Below are 17,165 nucleotides of genomic sequence, written 5' to 3' on the forward strand. Positions count from 1 at the left end.
AGTAATCAAAAACATTTTCCTGATGCCTGGGAAGAGCCACAGATGTTTCCGCCTCCAGCTTTGGCCTCCTCCTACCACACCTTCTTCCCTACAATATTTCCTTCCCAGCTGTCCTCTTTCCTCTGACGGTCTTTGAACCACTCACACCCTCAGTCTTTCTCAAAACTACCAGTCCAATTCTACTCTACTCTGTAACACTGCTAAAGGGAGCCAGTGTCTCCACAGAACTGCTTCTGCCCAGCAGAACAAAACTCATCATTGCACTCCTTGGCCTGAGTGCAGAGGAGTAGTAAGAGTGAGGTACACTGAAGTAGAAGGGACAGGCAACAGCATAGATATTTCAGACATACCACTTCAGGCATAAATCCCACCTATGATAGTATTTTCCAAAGCAAATCACACAATATGTAAGAAAACCACCACTAGCAAATCAGATGAATGATTATGTTAAATGTGATGGGTTTATTTTATTTTACTCTGATGAAAACCAAAGATTTCCACTACAGCACAGAGACCAATATATCAAAAGGTCATGAAAATGTGGTGTGGGACATGCAGGACGTGATGTACAAACTGGAGGTCAGGTTATCACCTTTGTAACATGACACTACATTGTCACTGAGGAACACATTTAAAAGAATACTGCGGAACTGAACTGAAATGTGGCACACACATGACAACTTCCAGGCATGCCTTCAAGCACCTCCCTTAGGATGGACTTGCGATTTCTAGACTTCAGTGTAGGGAAAATTACCATTCTTTGGAAGAATAAAAAGTTTACACTTTTGAAATTTCAGAGAAGAATTTTAAGGCCAAAACATAGTGGGTTCATTTCTCTTCACCTCCAGGGAGAAATCTGATGCTTTATTCAAAATCGCATTAAGCTTCTAGTTCAAATCCCAACCCAACCTTGTGACCTCCTGCATTGAAGTTCTTTCCGTCGATTAAAGCTGATAGGGTCAGTTTGACGCCTAGGAAGAAGAAAACATGACAATGATTTGTGACAAGTGTTACAATCAGATCTGCATTTCCTAGAAACAACGGATGGAGTCAATGGAATGGGTTATGGCTGGGTGTAAAAGACATTACGCATGCAGCTATTACTAAACTCAACACATAAACTCAACTCCATAATCAACTGATCTGTAATGAGGAAAGCATAATCATGGCAAACTCTAATTGGAGTTCAGGGTTAAGAAGAATGAGTGATCAACCAAATTCACAAGCCAAAAATTTGTGTCTATTTCTAGCTATAACTGACCAAGTTATAGTAGAAATAGACACAAATTTTTTAAGCAAGAGTACTTGATCTGTTTTACTTTGTATGAACAATCAAATGTTACAAAATGGTTTGAATCAGTCTATAGTGATTGTAGGTTATTTTCATTATTCCTCTATCACCTTCTACCTAAACCCCATTGTTAATAATTTCTTTACTCACCTGGCCGAAGAGTCTGAGTATAACCCAGTCCAATCAGGCTGGCATTATTTACTTTAGCCTAAGATTAGGAGATGAAATAGAAACAGTAAGAAAGCAATCAACTTCATAATATATAAGTTCAGTACGACCACCACTTCATGCATCAGATTTCCAAAGCTAAAGCACCTTAGGGTAAATCTAGAATGACTGAAACTGAAAATTCAATTAATAAAAAGATAAACCTTCTAAGTTAAGAGAACTGGTAGCAACAGCAGGGACTTTGAAAATGCATGCATAAAGGCCTCCAGCAAATCTTTTTTAAAACACCATGCAGTCAAATATCCCTGTGTACTCAATTCCTTGAGATGCAAGTTTACAGCCTCTGGTTAGAGACAGATTTGGTTCAAATTTTGGCACTGCCACTTATTGTGTGACCTTGGGCAAGTTATCTGACCTCTGACCTCTCTAAGCCTCAGTTCCCTCATCTGTAAAACGGGCATGAGGATACTACTCACCACCTATATAGTGAGGACTAAATGAGATAATACACATAAAGCCCTTAGCACAGTACCTGAAATTTAAGAGCTCAATTAGTGCTTTTATTAATAAAAATTACTAATACCAATAGGAATAATCAAACCCCATGAACTTATAGGTAAGAAAATTTTGAGGCCAGAGAAAATGACTTGAGAAGGTCAGACAACAGCCAAATATAGGAGGAACTAGGACTAGAACCCAATATCCTGACTTCAGGTGTAATACTCTTTTCAATACACAATGACTAGCTCATAAAAGTTAATACAAAACATGCAAACTACAACCATTAACTACTTAGATGAAACCCTAAAAGCAGACACATCTGGTAGCACATTCTTACAGCTAGAGAAGTTCTACAATCCAACTTGTATTTAGCAGCGATGCCAAAACGGGTGTTGTTACTGCCAGCTGTCCAAGCAAGGTTTATTGACGTTTCAACCTTCTCATTAACCTTCTGGTAGATAGACCCTCCAAATTCAGTGCCATCATTCCTGTTTTTATGGTATAAGAAAAAGTAAAAATATTTAGTTTGTACCATTGTTGTGATATAGAAACAAATTCTAAGACTATCTAAACAAAGATGTCATTTCAGCAAACTTCTGGCATAAATGACTACCAATAAAACAAGGAACTAAACCCAGTTATGTAATTTAACCACCTAACTAAAATATAGTTAGCACTTGATTCATTTACTTGGCTCCTCCACGATATAAATTTTTTAGTCACAAGTTATATACGAAGGCAGACATCTCAGGTGAATAGGACCTAGAGATCTTTCTGGCGTTCATAATTTATAAACTTCAAAGTTGAGTTCAACAAAGATCCCACATAAAATACATACAGTGATACAAGTATGGGAAAAACGCCAACACTGGATTTCATTTAAAAGCGTCCTAGTTAGAAAGCACCCTCCCTACAGTACTTAAGGTGCACTGCTCCAAAGAGGTACCTAAATTGCTGCAATGCTTCCCAGAAATTAGTCCCTGAGTTTTCATGGTTTTCCTGACAACACTGTTCATCAATCTTAAGGCCACTGTCCATACCACTGTTGACTTTATTTTAGTCATCACAAGTGAATTATTGTAGAATATCTAGTGGAGGACAACATGCAACACTTCAAAAACACATGGCTCATCCTTGCTTTCTCTTTCTGGTAGAGCAGCAGAGCCTAGTAGCCCAAGACATAAAATACAATTTAAAAGTTCAAATCATTTCACCAATAAGGAGCAGTCTACAGAACTGAATCCAGAACAGCTTTGAGGATCTGCTGCTCCAGGCCAACGGTATCGGAAAACCTCCAGAAAATTACTGGAATGCTCGTTCTTCATGACCCAAACAGACCTGTGTCAGAAGACTGCAAGGCTGAGTAGGCAGCAGGGGAAGGACCACCTCCAAAGGATCCCTTGTATCAGGAGGTGACCCATGTCTGGGCTCTCTCCATCCCAATGCTGCTTCTACAGATTCTAGAGTTTCATAAAGTATGGGTGCAGGCTGAGAGGCCAGAAACTGCCAGCAACACAGCACAACGCACCAAGTGCACTACCTTTGGCAATGTTTTGCTGACTATGAGAACAGTACAGCAAGGCTGGATATCCATCAAGGCATATTAAATGCAAGTACCATCAATTCTCAACATGCTAATGGCCACTAACTTTTTGGGTGACTGTACTGGCACTAAGGGAGGAATAAATTAGAAACACTCACACATGAGTGTGCAGCTGGAAGTCTGCAGCCTTGTAACCCAGGGCAAAATTATTCTGTGACAGTTTGGATTTGGCTGTGTCAAAACTCATCTGATAGCCAGCAAGCCAACCTTCAAAGCCTAATACTGCCCAGCCATAGATGGTTGGGCCAGAAAAATCTATATCCACATTACTGCCAAGACTGAAGCAATCCCGTTTATAGGAGGCCTTCAATTTCCCACTCTTCTTTCTGTGAAAAACACACAAACACAACACATGTAAACAATAAGACTTTCTAATTCTGTACAGGAATCTTTACAATAAGATCCTCTCTACCCCAGCAATAGATGGCACACATACAGCAAAAATGTTTCAAATTACTTAGCTTTAAAAATATAACTTTGTTAGTATTAGACATATATGTACTATTTTTACTTTTTCCTCAATATAAATTCAAATGATGGGTTATTTCATGATTAACTTCTTAAAGGCATGAACAAATGTATAAAAAGGCCCTAACCAGCTTGGCTCAGTAGATAGAGCATCAGCCCAGGAACTGAAGGGTCCCAAGTTCAATTCCAGTCAAGGGCACATGGCCTGGGTTGCAGGCTCAATCCCCATTAAGGGGTGTGCAGAAGGCAGCTGATCAGTGATTCTCTCTCATCATTGATGTTTTTCTCTCTCTCTCCCTCTCCCTTCCTCTCTGAAACCAATAAAAAAAAGTATAGAAAGGAGTAAGATATTTCAGAACCAAATAATCTGAATTATATATATATATATATATATATATATATATATATATATATATATGTAGAAGAAGCCTGATTTCTTTAAATATTTTCAAATGCCCAAATGCTACAAAAGGTAACAACACCTGACACACTTAGCTTCTAAATTAACCTAACCTATCAGGAAGAGAAGTGTATTTTTTTTTTTTTCTTTCTTAAAGGGTATAGCCCTTTTGTAAACACAATTATTTTCTTTAGGGTCAGTTTTTTTTCTATAGACAATGTTAGATAGATGGAAGAGAAATGTGCATTTTTGAAGGAAAATACTGAAATTAGTTCTTAATAATCCTTTTCTATTCCAATCAGGCCTCTTATGTACTATGTGTCCTGAAGATAATTAAAGTGTGGCAGGAAAGATGGATGCACCTGTCGCTACAGCTAAGAAATGCCACTCTACACCTTTGTTCTTTTGATAGGCAGAAAGGGAACAACACAAACCCATTTTTAGATAAAGAAATTGAAGCCAAGAAGTTGGAGGATTTATTAAGGCTAAGAAAGCAAGTCAATAGCAGAACTAGTCATTATAGTGTTCTACAGCCAGATTACATTGTTTTCTTAAGAAATCCTCAGCAAAATACCATATCCATGAATCCTTGGAATCGCTTAGGAATTATCTAATGTCAGGCCCTTCTATTGTAGTTCCTACTTTTTCTACTATGATGTGTCTCTTTGGACCAGATGCAAATTTTTGTTCATCTGTTCAATTTTCAAATAACGAATTTTTCCCTGCTCAAGGGAATCTTTCTTTCTTTTTACTGCATACACAAGGTCTCTAATATTCCTAACAGCAACCTCTGCAGCATCAAAACTTTTTATTGCAATTTCCTACTTAAAACACTTCAGGCTAAAAAACATGTCAGAAAATGGGGTTTGGATAATTACCCTGTGTTCGGTACAAATGTGGTATCAAGAGTCAGTTTCAACCCTTCAGCCAACTGAAAAATAAAGATTTAAAATTAATAATTAGTAACTTTCAATTCTTATTTTGACTCAAGAACCAATTCTAAAGTTTTCTCTAACTACCTTTCTAACAACAAAAAAGGAAGTTGTTAAAGAAAGACAAATATTAAATTATTAAATAAATTACCTCTTTATCCTTCTTTGTCCCTTTACCTCTTTCTCCTTACCCCAGGCTTCATCATAATTCTCTCATGAAAACAACAGGTTAAAATATAAAGGTCAAATTCTCTTCCAGGCAGTAATGTAGATCATAGTACAAAAACAACAAAATACTCTCTTGAAATTATAGTAATAAGACAGCCTGATATTTAACAAGCCAATTTAAGCACTTCACTGTATATATCCTATATTAAAAAAAGCCTAATATGCTAAGTGTCTGGTCTTCCAGTTGACCATTCAATCAAAGCATAATATACTAATGATATGCTAAGACCACTCAACCGCTCACTATGATGTGCATGACCACCAAGAGGCAGACGCTCTGACGGGTAGGTTAGCTTGCTGCTGGGGTCTGGCCTATTAGAACTGAGTGAGACAGTCCAGAAATGCCCTGGAGCCCTCCTGTGGTCCCTCCCTGGCTCACCAACCTCCCACATCCCTTCCCAGCCCCATCATGCACCAGTGGAGTTCCTCGGCCTGGCCTGCACCCTCTCGCAATCCAGGCTGAGGGACTCCCCCCCTCAGAGTGCATGAATTTCGTGCACTGGGCCTCTAGTATATATATTGCAAGGGTAGGCCTTCCTTCCCCGGCTGCTGGCACCTGGGCTTCCCTCTGGCTGCTGGTAGCCGGCCCTACCCCCTGCCCATACCCACTTTAGCCTAGTGCTGCCCATGTCTGCCACTACCCCCATCTTTTTGTCCCCCAGATTGATTGCCCTGCTGGCCAGTGGCCTGGGCCTCCCTCTGTGGGGCAATTGTGGGGTGATGGTGGGTGCCCCCCCACCAATCACATCGCACCTGCCTTGGCTGGCCTGGCGCCAGTATGTGTCATAGTGTGGTTGTCCAGATGGTGATTCTGCTGTTCAGCTATTCGGTCAATTTGCATATTATGCATGTATATATATATATATATATATATATATAAAGTATGTATGTATAGATGTATACTAGAGGCCCGGTGCAGGAATGGGGTCCCTTGGCATGGCCTGCAGGATTGGCCAAAACCAGCAGTCCAACATCCCCTGAGGGATGTAGTAGTGCACGAAGCGGCAGGTGGCCAGGTGCCGTGTAACTCCCACTCAACCTGGCCCCGCTGCGCATGCCACTGCACAGCTTGGTAGGCTTGCTGCCGCTCTGCTGTGGGCGCCACCACAGCTGCACTCACCAATCACAAGCCAGCGTCTGTTGCCCATCAGTCAGCTGAGCAGTGCTCCCGCTGTGGGAGTGTATTGACCACCAGGGGGCAGCTCCTGCGTTGAGTGGCCTCTGGTGGTCAGTGCGTGTCATAGTGACTGGTAGCTCTGGCTTTTATATATATAGATTACTTTTATAGGGTAATGTACATATAGACAACTTCAAAAAAAGTACCCTGTACATAGCAGGCCCTTGACAAATACTAATATATTTATCTTTGAAAACATCATAGAATTTTAGAAACATTTTTCTGTGGAGCAAATTTTGCAATGATTACAAAACAAAATTAAAATTAAATCACTGCAAATAGCTTGGCCTACCCAGGAGAGGCTTAGATGTATAACAGAATAAGTAGAACAGTTCAGAATAAAGATGTAGAGTGATAATTATGTACTCACAAAAAAGCCCAACTTTCTATACATATAAGACATATCAAAGAAGGCCACGAACAAAGAAAAAACATGGCTCCTGGAAAGGTGGTAAGATTTCATTCAGATTACATTTGTGGATTGTTCATCATCTTATCTGCAAGATAAATTTAACACACAAATATCTGCTAATGCTTTCTCTTACCTTATTCTCCCAAGTGATTTCTGTTCCAAGAGTATTATCTGTGTTCCATTTTTGGGTGAATGTAAGTCCATAGTTACAGATTTTATATTTTGTCTCTAGATTGCCTGATGCTTTCCCTGTGTCAGTATAAGCATGACCAGAAGTAGAAAATTCCTAAGCAATAAAAAATAACTTTAAAGAGAGCTCATCAAATAGCAAATCACCATTTCAGAAAGCTGTGTTTAATGCAGTAGACACCAGTACAATTAACATTTACCACAGCCCCACTCTACAGCAACTCACTGCCTGCTTTCCTCCTTTCTAATCTCAAAATATTTTAACCAGTTTTAGAGTTTTCCATTACTCCATCTCTCTTATTTCATATATTCTCTTACTAAATGGAAATCATATATTCTCTCTTTTTTTTTAAAGTATCTTAACTGAAAATTAATGCCTTTATCAAAAATGACAAAACTATAGAATCTTAAACATTTTACTTTGATAGCCTGAAAAAGATTATCAGTTTTCTATCATCATTTAAACTATTAGTTAAGTTTAAAGTTCTTAAAATTCACAAATCAGTGGAAGCACTAGCCTCTCTTCTTCCTTTTAATAAGGTCGGAATTCTATCGCATTTTTAAAAAATTATTTTTATTGTTATAAAATAAACTTAAAATAATATTTACAATTTTAACCACATTTTAATGTACAGTTCAGTGGCATTTAGTACATTCATACTGTTATGAAAACTTTCTTACTTTTTTCCACAAAATTATAATTTATTCCTTTTCCTTCCTTCTCCCCTTGTCTACGGTACCTTTAAAGTGCTTTCTATCAAATAGCTATTATGAGTACCTTAAAATAGATCCTCCTCCCTAGTTAGGTATCATTTTAGTCATATGACAATAAGCAATCAGAAATAGATATCCTTCTAGGGGAAGCAAACAGTCAACACCTGTCACTGACAATCTATGAACTGTCAAGAAAAAAACATTCTGATTGGCCCTGTTTTTAAAGAACATTTCTGAAATACTGCCAACCCTGACCAGTTATATTTCACTGCCTGCAACATGAATCCTCCTTTCAACAAATACCCTGCTCCCTAACTCTGTTTCTAGGCTGATGAAACAACTGGGAAACTCTGATCTGTTTATCAACACCACACAGAAAGCTTTCAGAGAATATCATGCTGCATATTTAGGGCAAGGCCTTAGTAAAAAATGATAAAAAGCTAGTCATGTTTAACAGTTCACACAATTATTTAATGTGGCCAGCACTGTCTTTTAGTAGATCCAACTACCCAGTGTTTTATTTTTTACATTTACCTTTCATAAACTTGAAAGTATAGTAAATATACTCAAAGGAAGTCAGTCTACCTTTCTTTCTTATCATTTCTTAGTTTAAAATTTTGTCAAAAGTCTAAAATACCAGTTACAAATTTCAAAGAGAAGGCTAGTATTTTTCTAAGTTTAGTTCTAAGCTCATAATTGCTTGTTTTTCTCTAATCTCATAATTAGCTCAAACAGTGCAAAACACATTTATAACATGCACATAGCTCTACATTATTAAACGCTAGAAAGCAACAAAATAATCTTAAAATGTTACTGTTAATAAAGGGCATATGACAAAAATATCAAGATGCAATCTAAGAAATTTGGAGCAATGGATATAATTTATCATGAATCAGTACCAGAGACCAAAAGCAACCATAAAAATAAGCACACATATGCTGTTTTTCTTACCATCTGAACGAATATTCCCACACCACAGCAGCATGAAAGGGAGATAACATTTTTAGTTGATGGTTTTTGCAACATAAACCTAACTTGACCAAATTCTGAATGAGTATATTTCTATTTTAACAGAACCATATACAATGTACCCATCCTAACGGTGCAGCTGCATATGTATTTATTCACCAGTAGAAAATCCAGGGAAAGAAAGTGACAAATCAGGTTGATACAGAGTCTGAGACAAAGTATCATAAGAATTCCACACACCTCTTCCCTTCTAATTAACTCATTATACCCAGAAATAAACTTGGCATCTGTTTGAATAGGTAATACCAAAAAAGATGAGGCCAATTAGGAGATATCAGAGAATGAGGTGAATGTAAAGGTAATCTAGTTGCTGAGTCTTAATAAAAGCTCAGGTTAATGATGCTTTGAAAATATGCACATATATCTTTTACTATATGAACTTAATTTCCAGTAAAAAAGACTTTATGAACATCAATAAAAACTATACACTAATTTCTACGAGCATTTTATTTCTACATTTGCTTCAATTAATCATGAAGGGGCAGAGGCTAAAATTAATTTATTCTTATAAAAGGATGACAAAACTTGTATCAACCCAATACAACAAAAGGAAAGTCTTTTTTTTTAAAATATATTTTATTGATTTTTTACAGAGAGGAAGAGAGAGGGATAGAGAGTTAGAAACATCGATGAGAGAATCATCGATCAGCTGCCTCTTGCACACCCCCTACTGGGGATGTGCCCGCAACCAAGGTACATGCCCTTGACCGGAACCGGGACCTTTCAGTCCGCAGGCTGACACTCTATCCACTGAGCCAAACCGATATCAGCAAAAGGAAAGTTTTCATTGCCCATTCTCATGAAGATTGGGTCAAATACATATACACACACATTATACATTCTGAGAGTAAGACTTAAGAATAGTCTAATTATGACCCCCAAAAATTCATCATGATTGTTTCTGGGCTTAAGTGGCTGAGTGAGGAATCTCACTGAAATCTGAGAGTGGAATAAAACAGAAAGAGAGCATAGAGCCAAAAGTATGCTGCTTCACATAACCAGACTAAACACTAATTTTTAAACTGGTTCTTTTCAGTTCATGAGGATACATTTATTGAAAATACATAAGGTACTTACCACTCCACTACATGACTTGGTTCTCAGATCTATTTTGACCATGCCAAACCCTAGACACACACAAAAACACAGTAATGTACAAAATGTGACATTCACTCCAGTTTTTGTAACTTATAAATTATGAAAATAGTCCATAATCACTTCCATTTGGAAAATATACAGTATTCTTGTTAAGTGAGACTTCCGTAAGAAACAATTATAATGAACTAGCTTAAGCATAATTTTTAAACCCCTAAAAATAATAAAGACATATTTTAAAACTGTAAGTTAAAGAACAAAAGAATGAATGGAATATGTACTATTTGAGAACTAAAATTATTAGAAAATACTATGCAGACATTATATACAAGCTTAAAATATTCATATGTAATTAACAGTACTAGTTAATAACAAAAATCAAATGTGTACAACACAAAAAATTAAAAGTTTAAAGACTAAACTTTAAAAACTAAAAATAAATGTCTACTGAATCAAAGAATATATGTTACTCTGAAGAAATTAAAAGTTGGGTCTTCACTTTTACAAAAACACTGCCATTATTTAGAGAAGGAAAAATGTACCCTCTACTTTAATTGTAGCCAGTGAAAACATACATATTACAGATTTATATTACTTGGTCTTATTTTGTTTGTTTTGTTAATCCTCACCTGAGGATATTTTCCCATTGATTTTTAGGGAGAATGGAAGAGAGAGGGAAAGACAGAGAAATATCGATTGTGAGAGAAACACATTGATTGGCTGCCTCCTGCATGTGCCCCGATTAGGACCAGGGCGGGGAGAAGCCTGCAATCGAGGTATAGGCCCTTGACTGGAATAAAACCCGGGACTCTTCAGTCCACAGGCCAATGCTCTATCCACTGAACCAAACCGGCTAGGTCTGATCTTATTTTTAAACAATTGTTTTTAAAACTTGTGTGACTCCTCTAAAGAATGAAATTTAATAATGTGTTAATAGTTATCCCCTTAAATCTTGTGAGACACATTAATGTTAACCTCATTTACTAGACACATTAATGTTAACCTCATTTTACTAGCATGGTGTAAGCATTCAATACTAACATTTACCTCAAATTCGAAATTTACAGTTGCATACTTACCATATCCTTTGTTGAAGACATCCTTGGCAGCCTTTCCTAGGTCACAGTAAGTTGGTGTGTTACACATCTCTTATAGAGAAAAATGGGGACAATGGAATAAAAATAACCATTTAGTATTTATTCAGCCTTAGTCTTTCTGCTATATAGTGCTGTGAGAAGAGGTACACGTTTTCTCTTCTTTTGCATCATTAATGCTTACACCCTAATGCCAGCAAAACTGAAAAGGCATACAGATCCTTTAAAAAGAACTTTCCTGAACACTGAAAAATAAAGGGTGTTTCCCCCCCCCCCCCCCCCCCGAGAGTCAGAGGTCATCTTCTGATTGCATTTCAAAGAAAAGAAATTTCTCACAGGCCAAAGGAGAAATGTGTTAATTTAACATTTTACTTTTAAAAAAAGAAAAATTTACATTAGAAAAATATTTCTTAGGCTCTTATAAAGCCAAAAGGCTGTATAAGGCAACAGGTAAATTTGTTAAGGAACTGTAAGCTTAAACAGATGCACTGAAAATCTTTTGGGTTAACATTTTTGCTACTCTGAAATTAAGCTCTTAAAATAAGAATTACCATATTAATTGAAATATAATCATCCAGAATATGCCCTCTCAAAGCTCTTTTTTTAAATTTTTTTTTATTGATTTCAAAGAGGAAAGGAGAGGGAGGGAGAGAAACAGCAATGAAAAGAGGATCATTGATTGGCTGCCTCCTGCACCCCTCTTATTGGGGATGGAGCCCAAAACCGAGGCATGTGCCCTTGATCAAAATCAAACTCAGACCCTTCAATCCCTGGCTGACACTCTATCCACTAAGCCTAACTGGTTAGGGCTCAAATATAAAGTGCTAAAATAGTACCCATGAGCCAGAAATAGGAATAATTCTACCTGCGGTAATTTCCTTATCAAAAATTGGTGTACTCTAAAGTTAAATCCCAAAGTGCCTTGACTTTTTATCTTGCTTACTTAGTGTTCACTCAGCTTTTCTACTGCCAATGCCTCACATTGAAATGCTCAGTTCTGTCAACACTGCTGAACATACCATTCCTTTGCCCTTAGTGTAAGGGGAAATCTTTTCCTACAGCAATCTCAAAAACCGTGTGTAACCAACTGTAGAGCCATCCGAAGCAACCCAGTTAGCCCCAAACACTAAATCAGAAAATTCCAGAGCACCAGCTAGCCCTTACAATTCCTATGCCTACACATTCAAACTAATATTTATTCAGCCCAGGTCTTAATCTGGCCTTCTGTTAAGGTATGCCATCTCCCAGGATGCCATCATACCTGAACTTATAATGCACTGCTTAATTGTGAATTCATTACAAATTTGTTCTTTAACCTAAATCTGTCAAATCCGACAGACATTATGTGTTAAGGGAACAGCGTAATACACACATACACATAAAGCTAGGAGGGAAGAGTAAAGATGAAAGAGTCAGGATAAATGTACTGTCTCAGACCATGAAAAAACTTTGTCCTAAGCCACAGTTTCCAGGAAAGAGTATAGTAAAAATGAAAGGCTCAGGATAATAAAAGTACTGACTCATTCCATAATAAAAGTGTTTTTTTTTTCTCTCTAAGCCATAGGGTTCCAGAGTTCACTTCCAGAGAAATTATTTTACAATTCAGTTCCTGTATTCAAATGATAGATTCTATACATTTTACACCTTGCCACTGCAACCTGGTAATGCTTTTTATGATCACTACTGATGCTGGTATCTGTTAAAATTTTGCCAGAAGACTATAATTTGGAAAGGTAAGTACAGAAAGGAAAACAAAAAAACAAAACAAAAAAAAAAACAAGCACTATCCATTCAAATAGAAATGTTAAGGCTTTAGACTCTGGTTTTTTATCTCCTGACAAAAGAAAAGGTGCTCTTGAATGTTTAGAAACATCCATCTAGGGGCTCATCACGACCTTTTAGCATTCTGCCTTCTTTTTTCAAAACCACTGCCAGGTACAGGCGCTTTGCAAAAGTCGTGCAGCTAATTTAGTTTACCAAGTGATCTCAGTTCTGCCCAGTTCAAGCTTACATTTTCAGGCCCACGATTTCTGATAGGAAATGTGCGACTGGTATGATCAAGCAAAAAAAAAAAAAAAAAATCGAGAAGCCAAGAGTCTTCACGTTACCCGAGAGCGAGGAAAGCTGTCATCATGTTTCTATTCGCGCTACAAAATGCACTTGCTACGTGTGGACGCGCACAAGAGGCCGAGGAGAGGGCGTTAATGGGGTACCGCTGCTTCACACAACAACCAGCCACACAGTCAGGGCAGAGCCCCGTTGTGTCCCCCGTTTGTCCTTTCCAGGTTGCACAGACAGCATCCTCCCTTGGGCGGGCGGGAGCGGAGGGGCTCCCAGGATGCTGGATCACAATTCCAGAGAGGAAGCTGGGGAGCGGGGAGTAGGTTCGGGGGTTCGAGGACCCAACTTCCCTAGAAACCAACCTCCTTTCTGGCTTGACGCCTGGAAACAAAGTCCAGCGAGCACCCCAGGCGTCGGGAAGGCGGCGGCCCGGCGCTCTCGGCGCCGCCAGCCCCCCGCCCCCGCCGGCGCAGCGGCTCCATCACCCAAGGCGGCCAGGACAGAGCAAGGTCCCCTTTTGCCCTCCGCGGCCCAGCCGGCCCGGCCGGCGCCCCGTTAGGCTGCGCTCTCCCTCCCGAGCCCCCTCCGTTAGGCTCGCCTCCCCGTCGCGTCCCCGGCGGCTCCATGGCGACCCACCTCCCTCACCCCCCGGCACGCCCCGCGGCCTCGGCCCCGCTCACCTCCTCCTAGAGAGCAGGTCTCTGCTCAGCCAGGGCAACGCTGAAGGTCTTCTTCAACCAACGCCGTCCGCGCCTGCGCGGCCTCACTTCCCCCGCGGCGCCTGCGCGCCCCCCGCCTCCCCGCCGCACCGCGTATGCGCCGTGGTGTCACCGCGGGGTCGCGCGCCGCGGAGCTGCGTGCCGAGAGGAACAGCTGGGGCGAACCAACACCACCAACTGCCCGGCCCCGAGTGTGCGTGTGCGCGTGCGCGTGCGCGGCAGGCCCTGCGCGCAGGTGGCCAGGGCGGTGGTCCACGCGAGAGGAGGGGCGGGGGTGGGGGTGGGGGGCGCGGAGGGAGGAAAGGCCTGCGGGAATCGCACCTTTGTCGCTGGCGGGCTGGCTCTCGCGAGAACGCCCGGTGGTGGCCGGTTACTGTTGCTATGGGCGGGGCCGCACGGGCGGCGTGCGGGGGAGACTCGGTGCTGCTGGGCTGGTGGCTGCTGGGCGGCTGGCTGGCCATCACAACCAGGCCACATTGCAATCTCTGGCGGATGCCTTGCCCATCTTTATGGGAAAATGTGAATTTCAAGGATGTGGCCCATAGGTCCTCTCACCTGAAGGATGAGAAAACGTGGGCCCTGAGGGATGTAAGTATTCAAGGTAATTCAAAAGGAGAGAGGTGGAGGAGGGAAACCTCTTTCGAGAAGAATACCAATGAATACATGTAGAAGAAATGATAGAAATAGAAGATCACCACGTGGGGACCACCAATAATGGATTCAGGCAAAGATGATCAGTGGATGCAGGAAGGTTGAAGACACTCATGTTTCAAAGCATCACCCACAGATTGCTTACTGAAGAGAAAAGGGCACCTTCACATCAAAGAAATCAGACTGACATCATGTGCTCGCTGCTTTCGTGCACAGAGGACCGACCCGATGATAGTTACTCTTGCCAAAAGTGTGTGATTTTGTGTCTATTGGTGAGGAAACAGACGAACTCGAATGAGGGGCATTCTGCAAAACAACTGCCCAGTCTCCTTAAAAAAAAAATAAAATTGTAAATTTCATGAAAGATTAAGCAAAAGGCTAACGAACTGTTCTAGATTAAAGGAGATGAGCCCGGCCGGTGTGGCTCAGTGGTTGAGCCTGACCTATGAACCAAGAGGACACCTGATTGATTCCTGGAAGGGGGGGCGGGGGGAGGATGGCGGAGGTACAAGCCTGGGTTGCCGCTGGATCCCCAATAGGGGGAGCAAGAGGCAGCCGATGGATATTTCTATCTATCCCTCTCCCTTCCGCTCTAGAAATAAATCAAAATAAAAGGAGATGAAAAATATACTAAAAGTAATGTGATCCTAAATTGGACCTCGGAGTGAAGAGCAGCTATTGAGAAACATTATTAGGACAAAATTGGGAAAACTTGAATGTAGACTATATTAGAAATGCAATCAGGTAAAACTTTCTGAAGGAAATAATTGCATCTTAGTTATGTAGACAGGGCATTGTTTTTAGGAGTGGAATAGCATATATCTGCAATTAACTCAAATGGTCAAGAAAAAAAAAGCAAATGTACAAAATGTTAACATTGGTGGGATCTAGGTAGAAGATATGTGATTGTTCATTATTCTTGAAACTTCCCTGTAAGTTTAAAATTTTCAAAATAAGTTGAGGAGAACCCACACACAGTCTGTGATGTTCAGTTCACAGACTAGATCACTGCTTGAATCAATGGCAGATATCACTATTTCAGGCTAATAGGAGAGAAGTAAAGTGCTCCCGGAGGACTCATAATGCAGAACTTGGGCAAAAGCCTGCAAAATGAGGCAGAATGCGATGAATATCTTAAGCAAAGCAATAGGACTCGGCAGGCTAAATAAAATGAGCTTTGGAGTCAGAAGAGCCTGGGCTTGTATCTCAGATCTGCCAACTCTGTGGTATTAGACAAGCAACTTCACCTCTCTATGCCCCAGTTTCTACGTCTGTGAAATAGACTAAGATCTACTTCAGAGTATTGTGGTGGATATTAAGTGCAATAATGTATTCATAGCACATAACCTACCTGGCATATGGAAATGTTCACGAATTACTAATGCAGATGAAAATTAATATGCAATAAGAGTTTAAAACGTATACAGCCAAAACCCTATTTATCCTATGTAATAAAGAGGTAATATGCAAATTGACCATCACTCCAACACATAAGATGGCTGCCCCAATGTGGTCAAAGATGGCCACCCTCATGTGGACACAAGATGGCTGCCACAAGATGGCCTGCAGGGGAGGGCTGTTGTGGGTGATCAGGCTAGCAGAGCAGGGCAGTTGGGGTGACCGGTCCTGTAGGGGAAAGCAGTTGGCTTCAGGGGAGGGCAATTGGGGGTGACCAGGCCTGCAGGGAAGGACAGTTAGGGCAATCAGGTCAGCAGGAGAGCAGTTAGGCATCAATCAGGCTTGCAGGGGAGTAGTTCGGGGGTGATCAGGCTGGCAGGCAGAAGCGGTTGGCAATCAGGTAGGCAGCAGGTGAGCAGTTGGGAGCCAGCAGTCCTGGATTGTGAGAGGAATATCCTAGATTGGAGAGGGTGCAGGCTGGGCAGAAAGACACCTCCCCACCCCTCCCCATGCATGAATTTCCTGCACCATGCCTCTAGTTGATAATATGAATATTAGAGCCATGACTTCAGCCTGTACTTTGGCATAGGCCTGGCTTTTGACAGGTACAGCAGACCTCGAAAGGCTGTAAAGATCACTTTGCATGGGATTCTGGCAACATTCCTTCCTTTGGCTTCTGCTATCTAAAGATCCTTCTTCTGAAGGGACCTGGCACCACCCAGCCCAGGTCATGCAGAGAGACTTCCTCTCCTCCCCTACACCCGCTGCAGGAAGGTGACGAAAGAAACTGCTGAGGAACAGAGCTACAGCAGAGGGAATCCTCCCTTTGCTTCCTGTCCCCCTGGCCCTGTCCACAAGATCCAGGTTCACACTCAGTGTCCACATCAAATCTCTGGCCGTGGCCACTTCAAAACTACCGCCAGTTCTCATTTCCCTTCCTACACTGAGATCTAAACTCTTAGGAAGTGTAGACAATACTTTCTCAGTTCAAATCATAATAACATGGCATTCTTCTCCTATAAAATCTCTAGGATC

The 17,165-nt window shown here is 40.7% G+C and overlaps 1 protein-coding gene across 3 annotated transcripts; it reads right to left on the reverse strand.

The window, feature by feature from the left end:
* Positions 1-442: 442 nt before the first annotated feature.
* Positions 443-14,282, reverse strand: VDAC3 (voltage dependent anion channel 3). 3 transcript variants are annotated; one of them, XM_036456941.2, is made up of 10 exons: positions 14,043-14,282; positions 11,287-11,355; positions 10,190-10,239; positions 9,035-9,037; positions 7,314-7,466; positions 5,310-5,362; positions 3,662-3,889; positions 2,298-2,448; positions 1,442-1,499; positions 443-971 (listed from the first exon to the last, which is right to left on the reverse strand). In XM_036456941.2, the coding sequence occupies exons 2-10, from the start codon at positions 11,351-11,353 to the stop codon at positions 880-882; spliced, it is 855 nt and encodes a 284-aa protein (XP_036312834.1). In that variant the 5' UTR covers positions 11,354-11,355; positions 14,043-14,282; the 3' UTR covers positions 443-879. The 3 variants fall into 3 exon arrangements, with proteins under 3 accessions (XP_036312834.1, XP_036312835.1, XP_036312836.1); XM_036456942.2 differs by lacking the exon at positions 9,035-9,037 and having other exon boundaries at positions 14,043-14,280; XM_036456943.2 differs by lacking the exons at positions 9,035-9,037; positions 10,190-10,239 and having other exon boundaries at positions 14,043-14,281.
* Between the last annotated feature and the right edge of the window lie 2,883 nt (positions 14,283-17,165).

The sequence above is a fragment of the Pipistrellus kuhlii genome, unplaced genomic scaffold (genome assembly GCF_014108245.1).
Source record: "Pipistrellus kuhlii isolate mPipKuh1 unplaced genomic scaffold, mPipKuh1.p scaffold_m20_p_3, whole genome shotgun sequence".
Lineage (NCBI taxonomy): Eukaryota > Metazoa > Chordata > Mammalia > Chiroptera > Vespertilionidae > Pipistrellus > Pipistrellus kuhlii.